At 44.1% G+C, this 21,810-nt stretch overlaps 1 protein-coding gene across 4 annotated transcripts in view; it reads left to right on the top strand.

The window, feature by feature from the left end:
• LOC115153957 (rho GTPase-activating protein 12) overlaps positions 1-21,810 on the top strand; it is a 99,946-nt gene that overhangs the window by 58,967 nt on the left and 19,169 nt on the right. For 3 of the 4 annotated variants that reach the window (XM_029699682.1, XM_029699706.1, XM_029699689.1), the window contains exons 3-7: positions 14,717-14,989; positions 17,333-17,476; positions 17,784-17,864; positions 20,760-20,885; positions 21,438-21,515. In XM_029699682.1, coding sequence (XP_029555542.1) covers positions 14,717-14,989; positions 17,333-17,476; positions 17,784-17,864; positions 20,760-20,885; positions 21,438-21,515 — 702 coding nt within the window. The remainder of the gene's footprint in view (positions 1-14,716; positions 14,990-17,332; positions 17,477-17,783; positions 17,865-20,759; positions 20,886-21,437; positions 21,516-21,810) is intronic. The other variant, XM_029699698.1, reaches the window with a different exon arrangement.

Raw genomic sequence — 21,810 nt, 5'->3', positions numbered from 1 at the left:
GGATCAAAAAAGCAGGGGTTTGTCTAGGGCTGTTAAAAAATATCAAACATTTTATATGACAGATTTTCACACGTTGCCGTGGAAAAATATTATTTGTATTTTATATTTCATTATATTCTATAGGCTATTATAAACTGGGTGGTTCGAACTGTGAATGCTGATTTGGCTGAAAGCCATGGTATTTACAGTACCAGTCAAAAGTTTGCGCACACAGGGTTTTTCAATTTTTTTACTATTTTCTACATTATAGAATAATAGTGAAGGCATCAAAACTATGAAATAACACATATGGAATCATGTAGTAACCAAAAAAAGTGTTAAACAAATCCAAATATATTTTATATTTGAGATTCTTCAAAGAAGCCACCCTTTGCCTTGATGACAGCTTTGAAACAGTGATTTGTCAACAGTAGGGATTCGTCAATTGCGTTTTTGTTTTCATTCAACGAGAGACGACTCATCTTCATGTGAACTTTTACAGTTGTGACATACTGCACCAAACATCTTTAGTTAGAAGTAAAATTGCACAAAGACCACCTCTGCAAAAACATCTATTTAAGAGTTATCTTAAATTAATTCAGACAATTATGAGGAAGTGTATACCGGCTACAGCATCTCAAGAGCAACAAACAGTACTATTGCTGCCTTTTTCTTGTTTTTCAAACAAAAGTCTTTTAAGGGAGTATGCGAGGCACAGACATTCACTTCACCTAGCCTCTTAGCTTTCATTTTACACCCAATTTGGTATATTCTTATGAACTTCACATGTCGGTGGTCATTTGTCCTTTTACATGGAAATGCCCTGAATCACGTTGTATCACATTCGGATATTTGATAAATACTATTGAATCAGAACAATGTTTTCATTGTCTCTGTCTGTTATTTTTTTAGGGGGGGGTGCAGCTAACTGTTATTGACAGTTTGGAACTCGCTTTTGTTATTGGTCTATTAATCAATTTACTGGCTGCGAAACTCCCGCCCATGCAAACCTGCTGATGAGAAGATTGTGTGTAAATTGTATCAGGAACTAACACTGATCAAAAATGTTCACACTTTTCATCAGCTGTTGTACAATATGAAGGAAAACCACATTTTTACTGCACTGGGCCTTTAAGCTAACTTCAAAGATGGGAAGTGTTTTTCTAGAGTACATCACAATGTTCTATCCCGCTGGGCACAGGCGGCAATTCATCGTTGAAATGACGTGGAAACCACATTGATTCAACCAGTGTGTGCCCAGTGGGATGTTCCATTATTACCACTGAGAGAGAAATATTGTCAGACATTAAAGGGGCTTTGGTGGTGTGCTCTCGGAGAAGCGTTGGAAGTTGGGGCTCTGCCTCACTCTTCTCTCTCAAACCCCTTCGGAGTGTTGTTACTCTCTGTGGGTCTTCATACACTTGCTAGATTACCATAGAAGACTGTGTGCATGTGCGCGTGTGCTGTGTCTGTCCATAAACAGGCTAGATCAGAAGATCAGTGAGGATGTTCATAACAGAGTTAAACCAGGGCCAGATGCCAGCAGCAGATATCTCTAATAATAATATTATACAGGCAGGCTGGAACTGTGCCTTCATTTAGGCTAGGTCCCAAATGTCAGAAAATGTCCTATATAATGCACTACTTTTGACAAGGTCTATATGGCTCGGGTCAAAAGTAATGCACTATAGGAAATAGGGTGCCATTTGGGGCACAGCCCTAGTAGCTGTGCATGTGTTTTCCATGTGTTCTGTGGTCTGCACTGCAGGTGTGTACTGTATGTACACTACCATTCAGAAGTTTGGGGTCACTTAAAAAAGGTCCTTGTTTTTGAAATACAGTGTAGACATTGTTAATGTTGTAAATTACTATTGTAGCTGGAAATGGCTGATTTTTAATGGAATATCTACGTAGGCGTACAGAGGCCCATTATCAGCAACCATCATTTCTGTGTTCCAACGACACGTTGTGTTAGCTAATTCAAGTTTATAATTTAAAAGGCTAATTGATCATTACAAAACCCTTTTGCGAGTATGTTAGCACAGCTGAAAACTCTTGTCCTGATTTAAAGAAGCAATAAAACTGGCCTTCTTTAGACTAGTTGAGTATCTGGAGCATCAGCATTTGTGGGTTCGATTACAGGCTCAAAATGGCCAGAAACAAAGACCTTTCTTCTGAAACTTGTCAGTCTATTCTTGTTCTGAGAAATGAAGACTATTCCATGCGAGAAATTGCCAAGAAACTGAAGCTCTCGTACAACGCTATGTACTACTCCCTTCACAGAACAGCGCAAACTGTCTCTAACCAGAATAGAAAGAGGAGTGGGAGGCCCAGGTGCACAACTGAGCAAGAGGACAAGTACGTTAGTGTCTGCTGTGCTAACATAATTGAAAAAGGGTTTTCTAATGCTCAATTAGCCATTTCAAATGATAAACTTGGATTAACTAACACAACGTGTCGTTGGAATACAGGAGTGATGTTTGCTGATAATGGGCCTCTGTACACTTGTGTAGATATTCCATTCAAATTCTGTTTCCAACTGCAATAGACATTTACAACATTTACAATGTCTACACTGTATTTCTGATCAATTTTATGTTATTTTAATGGACAAAAAAAGTGCTTTTCTTTCAAAAACAAGGACATTTCTAAGTGACCCCAAACTTTTGAACGGTAGTGTATATGTATTGTATAACCTCAACCTACAAAGATTTGAATTGAGTTCATCTACCGATTTTAATGCAAAATGTCGCAAAAAGTTACTAATTAAACTACATGTAGTGGGACTGTTGGTCACCATGCTGACCCCTGGTTGATCATTGGGGGACCTGGGCCGGTAATCATGTCTGAGAGTAGGAGTGATGATCTGTGACCAGATCCTTCCTGTTCATATAATCTTATTCATAATGATCTAAAAGGCAAAACTGATGCTAGATCAGCATTCCTACTCTGAGACCCTTTGTGAATACAGGCCCTGATATCTTTACTTAAACCTGATCCGCCATGTCACCAAATAACCGCCACGCCCCTCGACGGAAGCCCCAGATTGGCCTGGCTGAAACAGTGTAATTAGCCTGAACCAATCACAGCAAGGGCATTAAGAGCAGATTACCCATTAGCTAGCAGCTTAGCTGTCAGCTGTTGGCCTGCCCTGACTGGGAGGAATGCTGGTAATTCCAGCCGAAGGCTTTCCTCCTCATGTTGTTAGAGAAAAAATATGCGTGACCGGGAGACATATCCAGGCTTAAAGAATTTAGTGGCACTAGCTATATCCGGACTGGGTGGATACGATTACTGTGCTCTGTTGGCACATATAGGCGGCATCCCAAATGGTACCTTATTCCCTACATAGTGCACTGCCTTTTACCAGATAGTGCACTACTGTTTACTTGGGCCCTGGTCAAACGTAGTGCACTATATAGGGAATAGGGTGCCATTCAGGACGTAGACTTAATAAAGGCTATCATGAGCCATCCAGATCTCTGTTCTGAATGTGTCCATGTGTTGTGTGGCCTATAGATGTAAATTCCTCAGTGTTAGCTTCTCCAATCTGGTTCTGTGTGTGGTGTGCAGACTGAACCGCAGACCTAGGCCTGACGGTTGTGTGGTTTAATGGTCTGCACTTTCTACATGGGAACTTGAGGTGGGGAGAGAGAGAGAGCTTTGGCTATATGCTAAATCCATTAAAGAAATTTGATTATTTGTCCCTGTACCATCACTGAGCTGGAATTGCAAAAGCAAAAGTAATTGATCTTGTCATGGTTTTGGCAGGTCATCTGACTCCTTGAGCCAGTAGCCATTTATTATCCCCTGTCCTTTCTGTCCCTTTTTTAAGGAATTCAACATTAATCCGTCACATATTCCTGATAGTTCAGTGCGTGTGTGAGTAACTGATACTGGCATGTGTATCTCTGTACTCTCTGTACCTGTCCGTCTGTCCGATGGGCATTATGAGTTATGGTCAGAAGATGCAGGGTAGATCACTGAGGCTGGTGCCTGGTCATGTTCAGTAGACACCAAACAAAATAAAAGAACAGGAACTTGTCCATTTTTAAGAAATTCTCATTTTAGTTTTGCTACGTTGTGCCCAAATACAACCACGGTTCAAAGTGCAGTGGATGGATGGGACCTATGGGTCCTGGCATCGTGACAAGCACTATAGGCTTGTCACGATACCAACATTTGACAAACGATATGTTACCCGGCCAAGTATCACAATACCGCGTTGTATCGCGATACCGCGGTGGGGAAATAATCAGTGGCCGAGGATCCTGTTCACCCCGTCCCCCTGATGCTTGTTGACATTTTCTAAACATTCTCCAAAAACCTGTCACTGGAATTCACACTTCTACTCAATACAACACATTGAATTCAACTTCACACTGTGTTTAATATAGTACAGCATAGAATGGTTGATTTGCTCATATTTGCAAAGGCCTACCTGTGATTTGGCTGGAGAAATATACATCAGAGGAGGCTGCTGAAGGGAGGACTGCTCATAATAATGTCAAGAACGGCGCAAATGGAACGGCATCGAACACATAAAAAAAACTTTTGTTTGATACCATTCTACGCATTCCGCAGCAGCCATTACCACGAGCCCGTCCTCCCAAATGAAGGTGCCACCAACCTCCTGTGATATAGATGCCTAATGATCTGCATGTCATTGTGTCAGTGAGGGGAAAACACTGCATGAAACCTTCTTTACTCTTCAGTTAACACTGAGACTCACACTCTCCCTTCCTCACACACTCTCTCTGTTCCCCAAACTCATATTCCCCTCACACACACACAACTCTCTCTACCACAAACACACATACACACACACTGCTCCCAATTTTTAAAAACGTTAGGCACCAAACAGTATTTAAGGAGTTTTTTTTTACATTAGGCCTGAAAGCACATCTCATGAGTAACAGACCATTTTCCTTTCTTCTTGTGCCAATCAAATTAGCTTAAACCTACTGTCAAGTTACCAGGTTGTTAGCTAGCTAGGTAACATGACTGAACAACGTTGTTTGTTATCAAACCAATAATTAGCTACTGGGATCAGTTTCAAACGGCCCGCGACATGGTTTGTACAATTTATATCAAATGCGTGCAAATCCCAATAGAAAGAAAATAAGGCATTTCTGGTAATATGGGTCATACTTTTAGGCTCGAGACAAGCCATTTTTCTTTGCTGTAAATCTGCAAGCATGCCTGTCACCAAGCGATGCTCCATTTTCCCTCTCTGACACTCAGAGGCTGCATTACAGTGAACTTGCAAAGTCTACTCAGACTGGTCTGTACTCTTGGTTATAACAGACGATGAAATGATGCAATGTATTAACATTGCTTGTTTTGTGCGCTGCTCCAATGTAACAAATGTACAAATCTAACAGAAGTCTCATCAGGGTCTGGGGCTGCATCCCCGCTCGCCACCACGGCTAAATTATATATATATTTTAAATGACGGAGGAATAGACGGAGAGAAGCAGGGGAAGGGGTTGTATGGGATGCCTCTGCCTGATTACAGCTGCCACACTTGATATGCGCATGAAAGTGAAGTGGATATTATTGGGACCTGCGCATACAAGAGACTAGTGGCTGTTAAATTCAACTGAATTTATAAAGCAAAACGGACTTTATAAACATATTTTAACAGGCGCCAGCAGTTTCTTTAGATCGGTAGGGCATGTAAAGTCGGTAGTATCATATCAAAGGGTACTACTTGTTCTAAAATGTTGGTGTAATACATTTCATGACGTTCTGGCACCGTGATATTACCGTGGTACCGGTATACCGGGCAACACTAGTGCACTATATAGGGAATAGGGTGCCATCGCTGAAGGACCCAGGCGGCATCTGTCTGGAAGGCAGACTCTCTGGCTTGCAGCGAGTTGGGTACCATACAACACACAATACGCGAGGACATTTTGGGGACCAACAATTAATTCTCATGCAAAATACTATTTTACCTAAACATAATTGTGTTCTACGCCTAAAATAGCCTTTTTCCTTATTAGGACTGTCCAAATGTCCTCACTTGTCCAAATTCTCCTTGGTTTACTATTCTTGTGACGACTTCAGATCCTCACAGGTATAGTAGAACCAAAAAAACACACACATTCCTCTAGATTCCAAACGTGCCTCTCTTTTTTGTTTTGTCATTTTGAGAGAAAGAGATTTAAATGTTTCTCTCTGCTCATCCATCCAGTGTTTGCTTTCACAGTTCACACTCCGATTCTAAAATTCAAACCAAATATTAACTGATCCATTTAGTGAGCTATTTCTGTGTATAAAGTAGCATGGATGTGTTGTCCCAGATATGAATGCAATGCAGTCTGATCTTCTTTCTAGTTAAGCCTGTGCACTACTGGCACACACACACACACACACACACACACACACACACACACACACACACACACACACACACACACACACACACACACACACACACCACCAGGCTCTCGTTAGCAGCCTAGTAACAGGGACTGGTTTGGTTTTTGGAAGGCACCACTGTTCCCAATGCACACAAGCACATATGAGCCTGGACAGAATGGGGGAATTTCGCTCCAGGCGTTCCTCCAAACCTCCCTCGTCTTCTCCCCCTTCCACACCAGACGTTGGTTCTCTCCATCCCTCAAACCATCCTTCATTAATGTTTCACTTCATGGCTTTTGAGAAGTGAAGTGAAAAGTCCAATAATGAGACAGAGTGGGGTTTGATCCAATGGTTAAATGGATCATTGTTCCTCATGTCGCGTTGAGAAAGCATTACTCGGGGTCTCTTTAAAGCAACACAACGACAAATAGCACCCTATTCCCTATGTAGTGCACTACATCAGACCTGGGCCCATAGGTATATTCACTATGTAGGGTACAGGGTGCCATTTGGGATGTGATTAGTGTGATGAGAGAGCGCTGCTCTTTTTAACGATAGCTCGTTGAATTCAGTTGTTGGAATTATTATGGGAAATACCATTACGTTGTCCAGTTCAGACAGCCAATGCTTACATGCTTTCATTTCAAACCTCAAACAGCCAAGGCTGAAATGAATTGTCTGTGCCACATTCTCTGGTTGTGTGCCAGACAGGTTAGTATGGTTTTCTTGGCTTCAGTCTCTCTAAAACTAGTCTCTTGCCGACAGACATTGTGTACAGATGCATTGTATGTAGCACTCTGTTCCCTATATAGTACACTACTTTTGACAAGGCTCTGGGTATACAGGGAGTATGGAACCATTTGGGACGGAACCTTGTTCTCTACTAGCAGCAGTTATGAGAGGGGTTGGGGGAGACGTTTGTGTAGTAGTATTTCTGCAGACAGACAGTCCTCACAGGAAATGTAATCACTATCAGCTCAGGTTTGAAAGGTTAATTGGCTGCTTCTCTGTCAGGACGTGAGACTAGTTAGACTCCATGATCTGTGAAATGGAAAGAAATGAATGTCCCAACATGGAAAAACACAGACTCGCTTTCATCCTCAGATGGGTTCCTCAGAACTTTCCCTTTTAAAATCCCACCAACCTTGTTACATTAGGTCAAATGTTTTCTCTCTCTCTCCCTCTCGCTTTCTCGCTCTAGCCCGCTATATCTATCACTCTTGCGCTCTCTCTCTTGCGCTCTCTCACACTCACGCTCGCTCTCTCTAGCCCGCTGTCTCTCTGTGTCACTGATTAATTAATACCATTTAACATGGTGACCTTTTTTTAAAATACTTTCCATGTTTTATACTTCCCAAGCTGGGCAAGTTGCATGGTTTATTACAGGGTTCCCCAACTGACTGGCGGCCCACATTACATTTTATTTGGCCCCCCCACAGTTTTTTGAGGATTTTGCTTTGGTTTGAAATCTGTTCCCAAGTATTCCCACACATAATAGAGATATATGTGAATCCAGACAAATGTAATCAAGGTTTGAATTGATTATGTTTTAGTCCAATATTAAATCTGTTTGGACTTCTTGCGGTCAGTTTGCAGTTTCCAATTGATTTGTAATTATGATCTGGCCTCCTAACCATTGCTGTGTGTCTTGTTGATGATCCATGGTGTATTATATACTGTAGTCAGTTCTCTATCTCACACCTCCTATAGGTGAGATGACTGAAGTACATACAGAGATGAGGGGGAGGGAGTCGTGAGCTTAAGCTGTCGCTATGGGAAAAAGGGGAGGTTGGGGGGGTGTGTGTGTGTGTGTGTGTGTGTGTGTGTGTGTGTGTGTGTGTGTGTGTGAGATTCAGAGCGAGGGAGAGAGCGAGCAATTGAGAGGGGTAAAGAGGAGGTGGGTGGGGGTGTTGTGTGAAATGTCACAGATGTGATGATGGGGGAAATGAGTTAAGTGGTCTGATTGATACCCAGTGAGGTGGAAATGTAGGTTAATCTGGTCATATGGCACCATACCTCCCTCCAGACCTCTGGACAGTCCTGCGTGTGTGTCCAGTAGCATGAGAAAAGGGGCAGAACAGAGGGGCGTTGGCTGAGCGTTTTGAAGGAGGAAATGAATGGGGGGAAAGATGATGGAGAGGAGGAAGGATGAATGAGCAAGCTGAGAGATGGAGAGGAGTATAAAATATATGGAGAGAGGGAGTGGATGGATGAGCAATCAGCAGAGAGAAGATTTGATTAATGTAAAGGAGGTGTGGAGGGAAACATCATCCATCACTACTACTCTACTCGTGCTTGTGGTTTAATACTATGTGTGTGTGTGTGTGTGTGTGTGTGTGTGTGTGTGTGTGTGTGTGTGTGTGTGTGTGTGTGTGTGTGTGTGTGTGTGTGTGTGTGTGTGTGTGTGTGTGTGTGTGTGTGTGTGTGTGTGCTTGCGTCTGTATTGTCATGGCCACCGAGCAAGAAGCAAATCAGCAGCCCTCTCCTCTGTCCCCACTCAGTCCCCTCAGTCCCAACCTCTCCACTCTGTCGCCTCTCTCCCCTCAGTCCCCTCAGTCCCAACCTCTCCACTCTGTCGCCTCTCTCCCCTCAGTCCCCTCAGTCCCAACCTCTCCACTCTGTCGCGCCTCTCCCCTCAGTCCCCCCTCTCCCCTCAGTCCCCTCTCTCCCCACTCTGTCGCCTCCTCCACTTCAGTGACTTTAACCTGCTTGACTCTAATTGAATGACCTAGTGTGTCTGATGTAACTTGCGTCACAAAGACGTACGGCAACATGCTGATCTATCCCCGTTTTACATTAGCTGTCCCTGTGGGACTGACCACAATACACACTGATGTCCAATATGAGTGACGCCACACCCCCATTTTGCACCAGTGACATTAAATGATCCACTCCATCCCTGAGAAAGAGTGTCTGGGTAATGGATTGGACTCACTTCTTGTTCATCTGTGCGTGTGTGTCTTCCCTCGTGTGGCCAGTCCACGTTTGTCTCTGTGACATACATGGGGGTGACAGGAGTGTTATGTTGAGGTGTGGGTGGATGATGTGCAACAGAGAGGAAAGAATGTGCCGGAGTGGGTTGCCATGTGTTCAGCCTGCCAGTGATAGACCCCTCCCCCTTCCCCTCAAGCTGCCTTCCTCATGGTCCTAGCTCTGATTGACAGATAGCCCCCTCCCCATAACCCACCCTGGGCTCCTCTGTAGCCTGAGGGAGACACCAAGTGGTCACAGAGGAGAACTGCAAGAGGGGTCTCTCACTGGTCTCTGCCCTTACTTTAACCTGCACGGCATGTCAGTGAGATTGATGACTTCATTTATTTTACAGATTACATAGGCTACTACTATGCAAAGTGATTGGAACAGCACATAGTACAGTGTTTCTGCTGTAAAGGTTGGGGAGAGAGATGGAGCGAGACACCTAACTGTAAGTCCCTCTGGATAAGAACTGCTAAATGACTATAATGGAGATGAGAATGGAATGGATGGAGATGAGAGGGAGGAAGAGCGAAAGGAAATGTAGACTGACATCATGCTGTACCTCATTGAAAACCACAGTGGTCTTTATTAGGCAGATATTGCCCCTATCTCCATATAGGCTGCCATATTGCAACATAGGGATGGTCTCTGTTCAACTTCTACCAAATTCCCAATTAACCTCCGACCTCAGAATTAATTAATCATCCCATATCTCCTCCCAGGTGCACCTTGCTACAGCTTGCATCTCAAAAGGGCACCCTATTCCCTACATAGTGCACTACTTTTGACCAGAGCCCTGGTCAAAAGTAGTGCACTATAAAGGGAATAGGGTGCCATTTGGAACATAACTGATGTCTGCTACAGTTACTGGGCTGCATAATACATTCTAATCTGCTTTGCTGGGCCAGTACTGTTACTCACCCTGAGTGGAGAAGAACTCATTTATCAGGGTCTTGGTTGGCAGACGGACGGAGAGACAAGCCAAGATCACTCTGTAGTCATGAGAGTTAGAGGTCCTGTAGAGGTCCACACCCTCGGTCCCTCTAGCAGCCAAGGACCCCTTATACAGATTACCCACTCATGCTGTCTGTCACATCTCTTTTAATTTCGTATTCATCTAGCTTGCAGGATTCCCAGTCTGCGACAAGCTGTTAGAGAAGTGAACTCTGAATATGTACAGACAGAACAGTGAGACCTGGGTTACAGAGTGTAGTGCGTATGACCCAATACATCACTGGGGCCAAGCTTCCTGCCTTCCAGGACCCATATACTAGGCTGTGTCAGAGGAAGGCCCAGAAAATTGTTAGACTCCAGTCACCCAAGTCATACACTGTTCTCTCTGTTACCGCATGGCAAGCAGTCCCCCATAGTCACTTTACCCCTACTTACATGTACAAATTACATTGACTAACCTGTACCCCCGCACATTGACTCGGTACCGGTACCCCCTGTATATAACCTTGTTATGTAAATGTATTGTTACTTTTTATTTTATTTTTTACTTTAGTTTATTTAGTCAATATTTCCATAACTCTATTTCTTGAGCTGCATTGTTGGTTAAGGGCTTGTAAGTAAACATTTCACGGTAAGGTCTACACATGTTGAATTCGGCGCTTGTGACAAATATCATTTGATTTGACTCCCTTCAATGTGGTTCAAAAGAAAATGAGTGGATTGTCTTCCTCACAGAGGATAGAGATTCTAAATGATATGCAGCGGTATTCATCAATGATTGTAGTTGCCTTGATCCTACCACTAGGGGCCACAATCTTACTATGCACCAGGGCTGGAACAGTAAGGCTACTTCAGGTTAACTGACTGCACTCTGCAGACGCATCAAGTCTCTCAATCTATCTAATTGTCTGAAAAGGTGAATATCTGACCTCTCTCTCTCTCTCTCTCTGACCCAATTCATAGAGGAGCTATGGGGGACCTGCTGACTGGCTGGGCAATAGCAGCTCAATGGATGGTGAGCAGGGTCTTTATCTCCCCTCTGCACATGTTGTTTCTCTCACCCTGTTGTGAATGTAGAGAGCAGGATAAATATAGTATCTATAGTCCCTCCCGAACAACTAGTTCATCTGCCAACACTCTACACTGTGACCTCTCTGGACTCATTGTGACCCAACGTCAGGGCATAGAGAGCCAGTTTAACTGCCCACACACACACGCTGTCTGTCAGGAAAGGGAACTCTCACCACCACTTCCTTTTGTGGTCGTGTGTGCGCGAGCAATCATGTGTGTCCGTCTGGCAGAGGGAGAGATCCTATTTCCTCTGGCTTTCTGACCCTGCCAGTATCTCAAGTACCCCTCTACCTTTCGGGTTGGACTGATAGAGCGAGCGAGTGAGATAGCAAGCGGGGATAGACTGATAGACAGAGAGGGACAGGAAGAGAGGGGTAACCAAGGGGGTCAGTGTATTTGGGGGGGTTGCAGCCGTCAGCCATGGTCCCTTTCAGTACATTTAAAGGCTACAGCCGGACAGAGGAGGAGGATGACGAGGTGTTTCTCCGCAGCCCAGGATATAAGGTGACAGACTGAATCAGATATATCTGCGAAGGTCTTTTTAGTTTGTCGTAGTTGTGATCTAGTAGGTCATACTTGATATATGTCAGCTTTTACTTCAACATGTAAGATGAAAATGTTTGCACGCTAAAAAAATATAATACATAGACTATTGTCTATTGCTTCATGAAGTATCTTCTTTCATGTGGCTTAAATTGCCTTAAATTGCTTATTTCAGCACTATGTGGCAAACCTTCCAAGAGCTAAAAACTTGACTGAACTTTAATTAACTCTGACTTCATCCAGTCCATCCCATTTAGCAAATGAGGCCACCTCGTTTCTCTTGGCCTTCACTCTAGTAGTCGGTCTATTTCTGAGTTTGCTTGCTATAGAGAGACCTCTTATTTTCCTTCTCAACAGAACAGGGAGAGAAGGGTCATTAGAATGCAAAAAAAAACTTCTTAAGGGTGTTTGTTTGTGTGTTAAGTACCTTTCTGGAGTCCTTCCCTGTGGACGTGGACCTAATAATATGAGCTCTCAAAATGTCAAGGAGAGCAATACACTCCTTTTTAGAAATCACAATAATGTGGTACATGTATGCCTGGTGAGCACTCTCCAAAAATGGTATTGATTTCTTCCTTCCATGGACAAAACACTGTCTGCATGCTCAAGCCTCGTCCTTCCCCCACCATAACCTTCTTTCTCAGGAAAACACTACAGTTTGTATTGCCAATCATTTTACATTTGTCATTTAGCAGAGACGCTGTTATCCAGAGCGACATACAGTTAGGGCAATGATCTTAAGATGGCTAGGTGAGACAACCACATATCTCAGTCGTAGTAAGTACAATTTCCTTCAATAAAGTCATTATCAGCAAAGTCAGTGCTAGTAGGAAAAGACCGGTAAACGGTGTGGCACCATGGGGTTTATCTAAGATGCATTTTGACCCCCGAACCTTTCCTTGGTGTACTTCATATCACTTTTGGCAGTTGATTTCCATAGACTCTTATCATTAATTTCTCATTCTCAGTTCCCCTACTGAGTTTGGCCTTTGACAGCTGAGTTTCAGTGTAGAATTAGCCTTGCTATTATTTGTGCTTGGGCCTCTTTGACTGACACCCAGCTGCAGGAAATATAGTAGGTCCGCACACGAAAGATGTAGCAAATATATATATTTTTTTACTGTACTTCACTAGAATCACACACAGACGTTTAGGTTAAGAGCCTTCTTCATTGTGTCTTTACTCCCAGCTGCCGATGTATTCTACCAATTCCACAATCAGAACACTGAATGGACAAACAACGGGGCCTCTCCTGGTGCAAACTTCACTCTGTTCCAGCGCAGCTCGACAGGATATTAAATAATTATTTTGGATTATATTCCTATTATTCCAGGCCCAGCAGGAAGCCCCATCTGTTTCCATTCTAGGGAATGTCTGTCTGGCTGTGCTGTCCGGTGTTTTTACTCAAACTACCTCCCTCCCTAATCTCTGTCACATTTCCTCTTGCATTCCTCACCTGCACTTTTGGCACTATTCTATTGGTTCCATTGTAAAGTACACACAAAATCAAATATTTGACTTACGTATATGTTTGACCCATGGGGTCTAGTCAGGTGCTTTTCTATCGAGGTCTATCTACGCGATGACTATGGCCACTTTACACAATGTTAGTTTGACCCTTGGCCCACACCAGAGACGGCAGACTGGCTACCACAACTGTACCTCAACCTCGCGATCTTATTCCGAACCCAAAATATTATTCTGCAGTAATACATTTGATTCTCAGTAGTCATGGAAATCCTGTCTGTGTTGTTGTATGGGCCAGACTGAGTGGCATGTAAAACTGTTGACGGAGCCAACTTTCAGTTTCCCCCTAACCTTAAATATACTAGCGTTTTGCACATTTCCTCAAAATACCGGTTCAACAGCACTACGCCAGCACTATGGCACCACTATTATGCAACATGCCGTCTTTTGTTTCTTGTCTTGAAAATATCATAAACGACAGCTCAGCCAAAAGCCTCTTTTGTGTGTCCAATGTTTAGTCTGAAGGTAGTTTTTAGAGCTTTTGTAGCCTGGAATCCAAATGGAATATCGCTCTTTTTAACTATTGTTTCAACGGAGCAATATTCCGTTTAAATTCCAGGCTGAGAGGTTTGTTTATCGTCTCCTCTCCATTGTCAGTGGGTACTTTGGTTTAGAGATTGACGGTTGATATCCCTGCAGACGCTTCGCTATTTAAGTGATGAGAGACACACAGCACTAGAAGGAGGGTTTCCTATCTGCCTACACTTCCTCTTTCAAACACCCCTTAATTCCATCATAAGGGTAAGGACCCTCTGCTTTTTCTTCTCGAAATCATTCTCTCAATTTCCTAATGTGGGCATTGTATTTAACCCAATTATGGCCAATCAATATCCAGTAATGCTAAATCTTGAATTGTGTTGTAATGCACACTAGTTTTTATTTATGCGCGGTGTTTGTGTATGGATTTTGCATCAAAATAAGGCATTTGACTGGCCTAACAATGAATAGCTTGACTACAGTTGGAAGTATGTAGAATAGGTATTGTATACCATGCAGCATTGTTTTGACACTGTGCTAGGAACAGATGGCTAGAGTATGTTGCAACGTCCATCCGTATCACGTGTCTGATTTGCCAAAGCTGCCAATCATCCTCTTTCTACTACCTATTTTGCCGTGGAGATTATATCACTGTATCTGTGGTCTGAAACGACCTTCTCCCCTACTTCTCCACTCTGTAATGCACCTCCATATTCCTCCATTAACGGAACCTCTCCGGTCAGTGCGTGCTGGCCATGCTACTCTGTTAGAGAGGAAAGGTTAGTTGCTTGTGAAAAACTCTATCTCTCCCCCTTTCCAGACGATGTCTCCGGCGGGGCAGGGCCGGTCTGAGTCCCCTGTCTACACCAACCTCCAGGAGCTGAAGATCTCCCAGTCCAGCCTGCCCCCCCTTCCTTCAAGCTCTCCACTGCATGTCCTCGGGGACTGGGAGACCCACAAGGACCTCACCGGCAGACACTTCTATTATAACAGAGCCAGCGGCGAGCGCACGTGGAAACCGCCCCGCGTACGGGATGCTAGTTGCAGTACCAGTAGTAGTCGGGGAGACCCCCATGGCACGGGAGAGATGGAGGTAGGTAACACACCCCTTGTGCGCCCCATCAAAACAGACCCTCATTCCATTGGTTGTCTTGCTGTAGCATACTGTCGATACAGTCAGAGCTGAAGTTGAGCTGTAAAGAGAGGGAGAAAAGAGTTTGGTTTGGATCAAACTGAGGAAGTTTAACCCATCATGTTGACCCCTGCCACTGATCTACAGTCTACCTAATCTATCTGTCCCCTAACGTATCAACAACTGCTCTGAAAGGTGGCCCTGGGGCCTACTATTTACATTTTAGACATTTAGCAGACATTTTCCCTCAGCAAAGTAGTAATCAGTAGGAAAAGACAAGTGCATTTGTTTGTTTTTGGGGGGGGGGGTTTACTCCTTGAAGAGGTAGGGTTTCAGATGTTTTCAGAAGATGGGCAGGGACTCTGCTGTCCTGACGTTAGAGGGAAGCTTGTTTCGCCCTTGGTGTTCCAGGACAGAGAATAGCTTTGACTGAGCTGAGCGGGAGCTGGTGTAGGGTTTGAGCATAGCCTTTAGTGGGGGGCAGTTCCCCTTGCTGCTTCGTAGGCAAGCACCAGGGTCTTGGAAGCGGATGCAAGCTTCGACTGGATGCCAGTGGAGTGTGTGGAGGAGCGGGGTGACATGGGAGAACTTGGGAAGGTTGAACACCAGGCAGCTGTGGCGTTCTGGATAAGTTGCAGGTGTGGACAAGCGGGGACCCCAGCCAACAGAGAGTTGCCGTAGTCTAGACGGGATATGACAAATGCCTGGATTAGGACCTGCACCGCTTCCTGTGTGAGGTAGGGTCGTCCTCTACTGATGTTGTAGAGCATGAACCTGCAGGAGTGATTCACTGCTTTGATGTTGTCAGAGAACAAAAGTGTGTTGTTCAGGCTAAGCTTCTTTGTGCTCTGGAAGGGGGGACACCATGGAGTTGTCTACCGTGATGGAGAGGTCTTTGAGCGGGCAGGCCTTCCCTGGGAGGAAGAGCAGCTCCGTCTTGTTCGAGGTTGAGCTTGAGATGCTGGACCGTCATCCAAGCTGAGATGTCTGCCAGACACGCAGAGATGTGTGACGCCACCTGGGTTTCTGAAGGGGAAGGAGTTCAGGTGTTGAGGCTTAAGGGAGCGGTCTCGTGACTGGTCTGCTCTGGCCCAGTGGTAGTCCAGGTCCTATTGCAGCTCTCCCTGTGTTTTTCAAACGGGGCGAGTGTGACTCTGTGTTAAATGAAACCAGGTCAGGACTGAAGTAGGTTTCAGGCCGACGAGGCCGTACTATATTTAAGTACCGCTGGAGTACTATATTTAAGTACCAGTTAGAGAGATGCTCTCCAAATATTTATGATTCATCTGATGTAATGCCACAGCTGACTGAAGCGCAGATGGAGTGCGTCCCAAATGCCACCCTATTCCCAATCTAGTGCTATACATTTGGCCAATGTCAATAGGGCTCTGGTTAAAATTAGTGCACTAAATATGGAATAGGGTGCCATTTGGGATACTGTCTGTGTCTACTCAGCATGTCATTTTCATATGTTACTACCGTGGGAAACATGAGGGAGAATGTGCGGAGAGGAATAGATGATTTACAACAACTGTAGAAGTTGTATTGTGTTAACTGTGAGCAGTGAAACAAGCTGGTGCTATTTTGATGGGGGCCAGGTAGTAAAATAAACTGCGTATCCTCAGGTTGGATTTCATGTAGTGTTAGTGGTTCAACACTGCCCCCATGAGGTGGTTGAGTGTATTGTAACCAGGCAGGAACTGTTAGAATGAGTACTCCGTTTACAACATGCCAAATGAAATGCTGCTAAATAAACCCGTATTTCCGTAGTTGATCAAGGTCTCCTTTTCCTGGGGATTTAAGCCTTTATGGTGGTGGGATGAATGAATGCATTGTTGGGTGTTTTCGATTTTCAATAAATGTTCTTATTATGGGTACTCTACAGCTGCGTCATTGATCATTCACTACTAAATCAAATCAAATCAATTGGTCCCGTACACATATTTTGTAAATCTATTGATCTATCAATCTCCCGAGTGGCGCAGCAATCTATTTCAGTGCTAGAGGCATCACTACAGACCCTGGTTCGATTCCAGTCTGTATCACAACCAGCCGTGATTGGGAATCCCATAGGGCGGTGCACAATTGGCCCAGCGTCATCCGGGTTAGGGTTTGGCCGGGATAGGCCATCGTAAATAAGAATTTGTTCTTCACTGACTTGCCTTGTTAAATAAAGGTTAAATAAAAAAATATGACTCTGGAAAAAACCTCAGTTCTCCCCGAATCACAAGGGTCTCTTTCTCTTTCTTTCACCCTTCTTTTGTTCCACCGCCTCCTCTCCTCCTCCCTGCTGCCCCCATGCAGCCCCTGTCTTCCGAGGAGAACTGTCACAGCAGCACCTACTCCAGTCAGTCGGACAGTCAGTACGGCTCGCCCCCTAGAGGCTGGTCAGAGGAACTGGACGAACACGGACACACCCTCTATGTCTGTGAATATACTCATGAGAAGGTACTGGGGCTCTCCTCTCCTCCTTTGGTTTCACTCTCTCTGTTTCTCTGTCACTTCTCCCAGGGCTCAGGGTATTGTCCCTGGTTCATAGGGGATGGGTCCTAAATCAATAAATGATGCGTGTCTATGATCATGTACCCATGGCAGGACTGGCTTTGGGAATTTTGGTTGAGAGAAGTTGTTTTTGTTAAAGTTTCTTAACCTTTATTTTTGAGCATTTTACCCTGCTGTTATCTGTGACAAGCAGTGTATTAGCAGTGTATTTATGAAACTGGGATCTGTGCTGATTTAGTGTATGTGTTTGTAGTGGATAAAGCACGTGGACGAGCAGGGAAGGCCGTACTACTACAGCGCTGATGGCTCCAGGTCAGAATGGGAGCTACCCAAAGTAAGTAAACATGTCAATGTATTGTGTTACGTTGTGTTGTGCTGATTCTGGTTTTACCTCCTATGTAGTGTTTTCCATAAGTACGTGGAGTAGGCAGCCAAATAGAAAAAGTAGCCAGCAAGGGAGTTCCGGGTTGGGAGGGTCTGGGTGGCGTGCCCCCCACAAATTTGTTTTGCTGAATGAGCTCTATTTTGATTCCACCCGAAATACACAGCTAAATTATTGAATACGTTAATGACTTTACCTCCCAGATTTGTCAAATGTGTTGTGGTATTGAGAAGAAAGGCATGACTTTACAATGAAAATGACTGAAAATGTATAAATTCAGTGTGTTGTTGTTTTGGATATCATATGATCAGAACTTTTTTCTAAGTAAGATTTTTTATTATTAAATTAAACCCATATTCTCTTGAGATTTAAAGTCATGTTTTCAGTTTTACTGAAATGTATTATTTTTGTTCTTCAAATTATGCATTTGATTAGCTCTGCTGCTGTGGACACTTGTGGTAAGAAAACCAACCTGTCAATCAGTTACTGTGGGTGGGACATTGAGGGAAGGCGGTAGATTAGTAATGTAGTCAGAAAAACTAGTTTAGTCTACACCTTCAATTTAGTTTACTGTGATAAAAGCCTATGATAAAAGGTTGTGTTCTGTCAAGTAAACATGAATTCCCTGTTGAGAAACAATATAGAATTGTAGGAAAATGGTTTTAAAATGCAAAATGTTCAGTGGGGAGGATGGTTCTCACCGATTCGGTTCCGTTCAGCTAAAAGATCCTCTCAAAAATAACCGTTCTAACTATCCATCACCAGGCTACACTGACAAGTCACTTTAGCAGCACTGGTAAGTCTGGACATGGGCCTCGAATCCTATGAAAATACAAACTAGATCTTTGGCTTACTTGCCCCGATGCGATACCATTGGCATATAGACTGAGTGTACAAAACATTAGGACCACCTGCTCTTTCCATGACAGACTGACCAGGTGCATCCAGGTGAATGCTATGATCCCTTATTGATGTCACTTGTTAAATCCACTTCAATCAGTGTAGATGAAGGGGAGGAGACCGGTTAAAGAAGTATTGTTAGGCTTTGAGACATTTGAGACATGGATTGTGTGTGTGTCATTCAGAGGGTGAATGGGCCAGACAAAACATTTTAAGTGCCTTTGAACGGGGTATGGTAGTAGGTGCCAGGTGTACCGGTTTGAGTGTGTCTAGAACTGCAACGCAGCTGGGCTTTTCATGCTCAACAGTTTCCTGTGTGTATCAAGAATGGACTACCACCCAAAGGACAACCAACCAACCATCTCTGTGGAATGCTTTTGACACCTTGTAAAGTCCATGCCCCGATGAATTGAGGCTGTTCTGAGGGCAAAAGGGGGTGCAACACAATATTAGGAACGTTTTCCTAATGTTTTATACACTCAGTGTAACTACGTTGTATGATTTATAAATAGCAAAGGGATATAGGAGATTGACTTTAGTCAGTCAATTCGAAACCTTTTTATAAACTAGTCAACACTTGCTGTTCGGTCGTCAATCAAAGCACAGTAGCCTAAATAGCCTATACTTCTGACCCTGTGGCTCGGCAGGTAGCATGGCGGGTAGGAGCTGACAAGGTAAAAATCTGTCGTTCTGCCCCTGAGCAAGGCAGTTAACCCACTGTTCCCCAGGCACCGAAGACGTGGATGTCGATTAAGGAAGCCCTCCGCACCTCTGATTCAAAGGGGTTGGGTTAAATGTCGAATGCATTCAATTGTACAACTGACTAGGTATCCCCCCCTTTCCCTTTATAGGCCTATGAAACACGCAAAATAAAATAAATGAATGTGCCACAAAACAATAATTAAGTGGATTTCAACTCATCGTTACCACTTACATTGCTTGGGACATGTACATTCGCTCACAAGGAGATGATGAAGAAGCATCATGCTCTCCCTCCTCTGTGAAAATAAATTAAGACTGCAGCCAACCACAGCGCACAAAAATAACACAGATACCGAGAGGCGGGACAGACAGCAGACTGGCAAACCAGCAGTGTCCCTGTCATCGCTCGCTTTGTTGACTGTCAGGGACCTGTCCTACGAATAGATCACTAGAAGATGCATGTCGTTCGTTTTAGCGGGAGAATGCTATACGAAGGCTTTTCTGACTAGCGAATTGAAACTTTCAAATGAAGAGAAGCCTAGTTAATTTATGAAGTGGAAAAAGTAGCCGGCTCACAATGAGTCTTATCAGCTTTTTAGGCGGCCGGTGCTTATGGAAAACACTGCTCTGACACTACGACCAGGTAGCACACTTCCTACTGCCTCAGTCTATTTCCTCCCCGGTGATCTACAGTAGTCTTCGGTCTCCGTCACCTGTGGTCCATTGACGGCGTGGAGGTTGTGGCCTAATGTACTTGACAGGGACTATTAGTGGCTAGTTACTCTCCTGTAATCTTGTTGGTTTAGCAGGGATCAGAGAGGTAGAGAATAGGCATTAGCTTTCATTTGGCTGGCCAACCGGCGGATACAGGGATACAGACACACACACACATACTGTAGATACAGATAAGCTGGGTGCAATGGTATCCTTTAGCAATCTTGGATGAATACACATGCGGGGAGCTCCTTCTCTCTGAGAGGGTGCCTTCTGATGGGTGACTGATGATGCGCTGGGCCACGAGAGGAGAGGTATGAAGAGGAGATACTGGATACATGCCAAGCCATAGCTCTTCTAGGACCTTTACTTTGTCATCTGATCAGTGGAGGATAATGAGTTAACCCTAGACCTCTATTTCTCTAACCCTCACCCACTGTCTCGCTTCTCTCTCTCTCCCTCTCTCTTTCTGTCCTCCTCTGACTTTCTCCACTGTCTCGCTCTCCTGTCTCCCTCTCTCTCTCCCTCCAGTACAACTTGTCTCCTCCCCAGCCAGGCGATCCCCCCAAGAGTCGTAGTCTGGAGCGGAAACATCCAGACCCCATCGTCCTGACCAAGTGGAGACACAGCACCTACGTACTAGACCTCAACGACAAGGTAAGACCACATGCTCTCTGTCTATGTGTACAGTAACCTTCTTTCAGAAACTCTATGTTTACTGTTGTCAATTCCATTGAAATTGTCAAATCCGGAACTAAACTGAAATTACAATACCAATTTTCCTCATTGATTTTTTATTAATTTAATGAATTGAATGGAACGGCCCCCAACCCTGGTTGTCACCAGCCAGCACTTTTTTTAATGCTGTAAATAAGTTTGACGCTGCTCTGTAAGAGTGTTCTTGAACCCTATCGAAGTTGTCTGGTCAGTAGTTTGTCTGGTCAGTACCACAGGTGGTCAGTCTGGCCAGCATGTGGTCACTTCACATCCTCTTGGCCTTGTTTGGGTCTCAGTGAGTTTTTATCCCTGAATACCTCATTGACAAATCCCAGTCACATGCGATGTAGGCTAAACCATGCTCTCCAAACATTCTCCTTGGGACTAGTCCATTGGTTCCATTGTACCTGGAAAAGTTAATCAGGTGCAGCCTTAGTATTTGAACATATTTGACGGATGTATTTGACCCAGGTCTTTGTGGTTCTGTTCCAGTTCTCTTTCAAAAAACTCAGGCGCTTTGAATCAAGCCATCACATGGGGAGAGCTGGTCGCAATCTTTACCGTGGTAAAGTTAGTATCTCCCGCTCTCACACCTCCCCTCTTACTCTGCCTCCACCAATCCAGAGTGGAAATGATCAGATACCTACCTATTGCTGATTTAAACCAGAAATGTGGCGTATGAGGCTGCCTCACAAAATCTTAACTCGATCTTAATCCTGAATCAATTCCTTTACTCAATCAAATATGCTATGTTGATCCCTGTCTGTCTCCGAGTCAAACCAAATCATTTAGAGAATACCTTTGACTATACCCTGGAAGTGAAACAAAGCCTTTAAGCTAACTAACATTTTTTCTTTTTAGTTGA

This window comes from Salmo trutta, chromosome 2, assembly GCF_901001165.1.
Source record: "Salmo trutta chromosome 2, fSalTru1.1, whole genome shotgun sequence".
Taxonomy (NCBI): domain Eukaryota; kingdom Metazoa; phylum Chordata; class Actinopteri; order Salmoniformes; family Salmonidae; genus Salmo; species Salmo trutta.
This window is presented reverse-complemented; position numbering and strand designations above follow the sequence as displayed.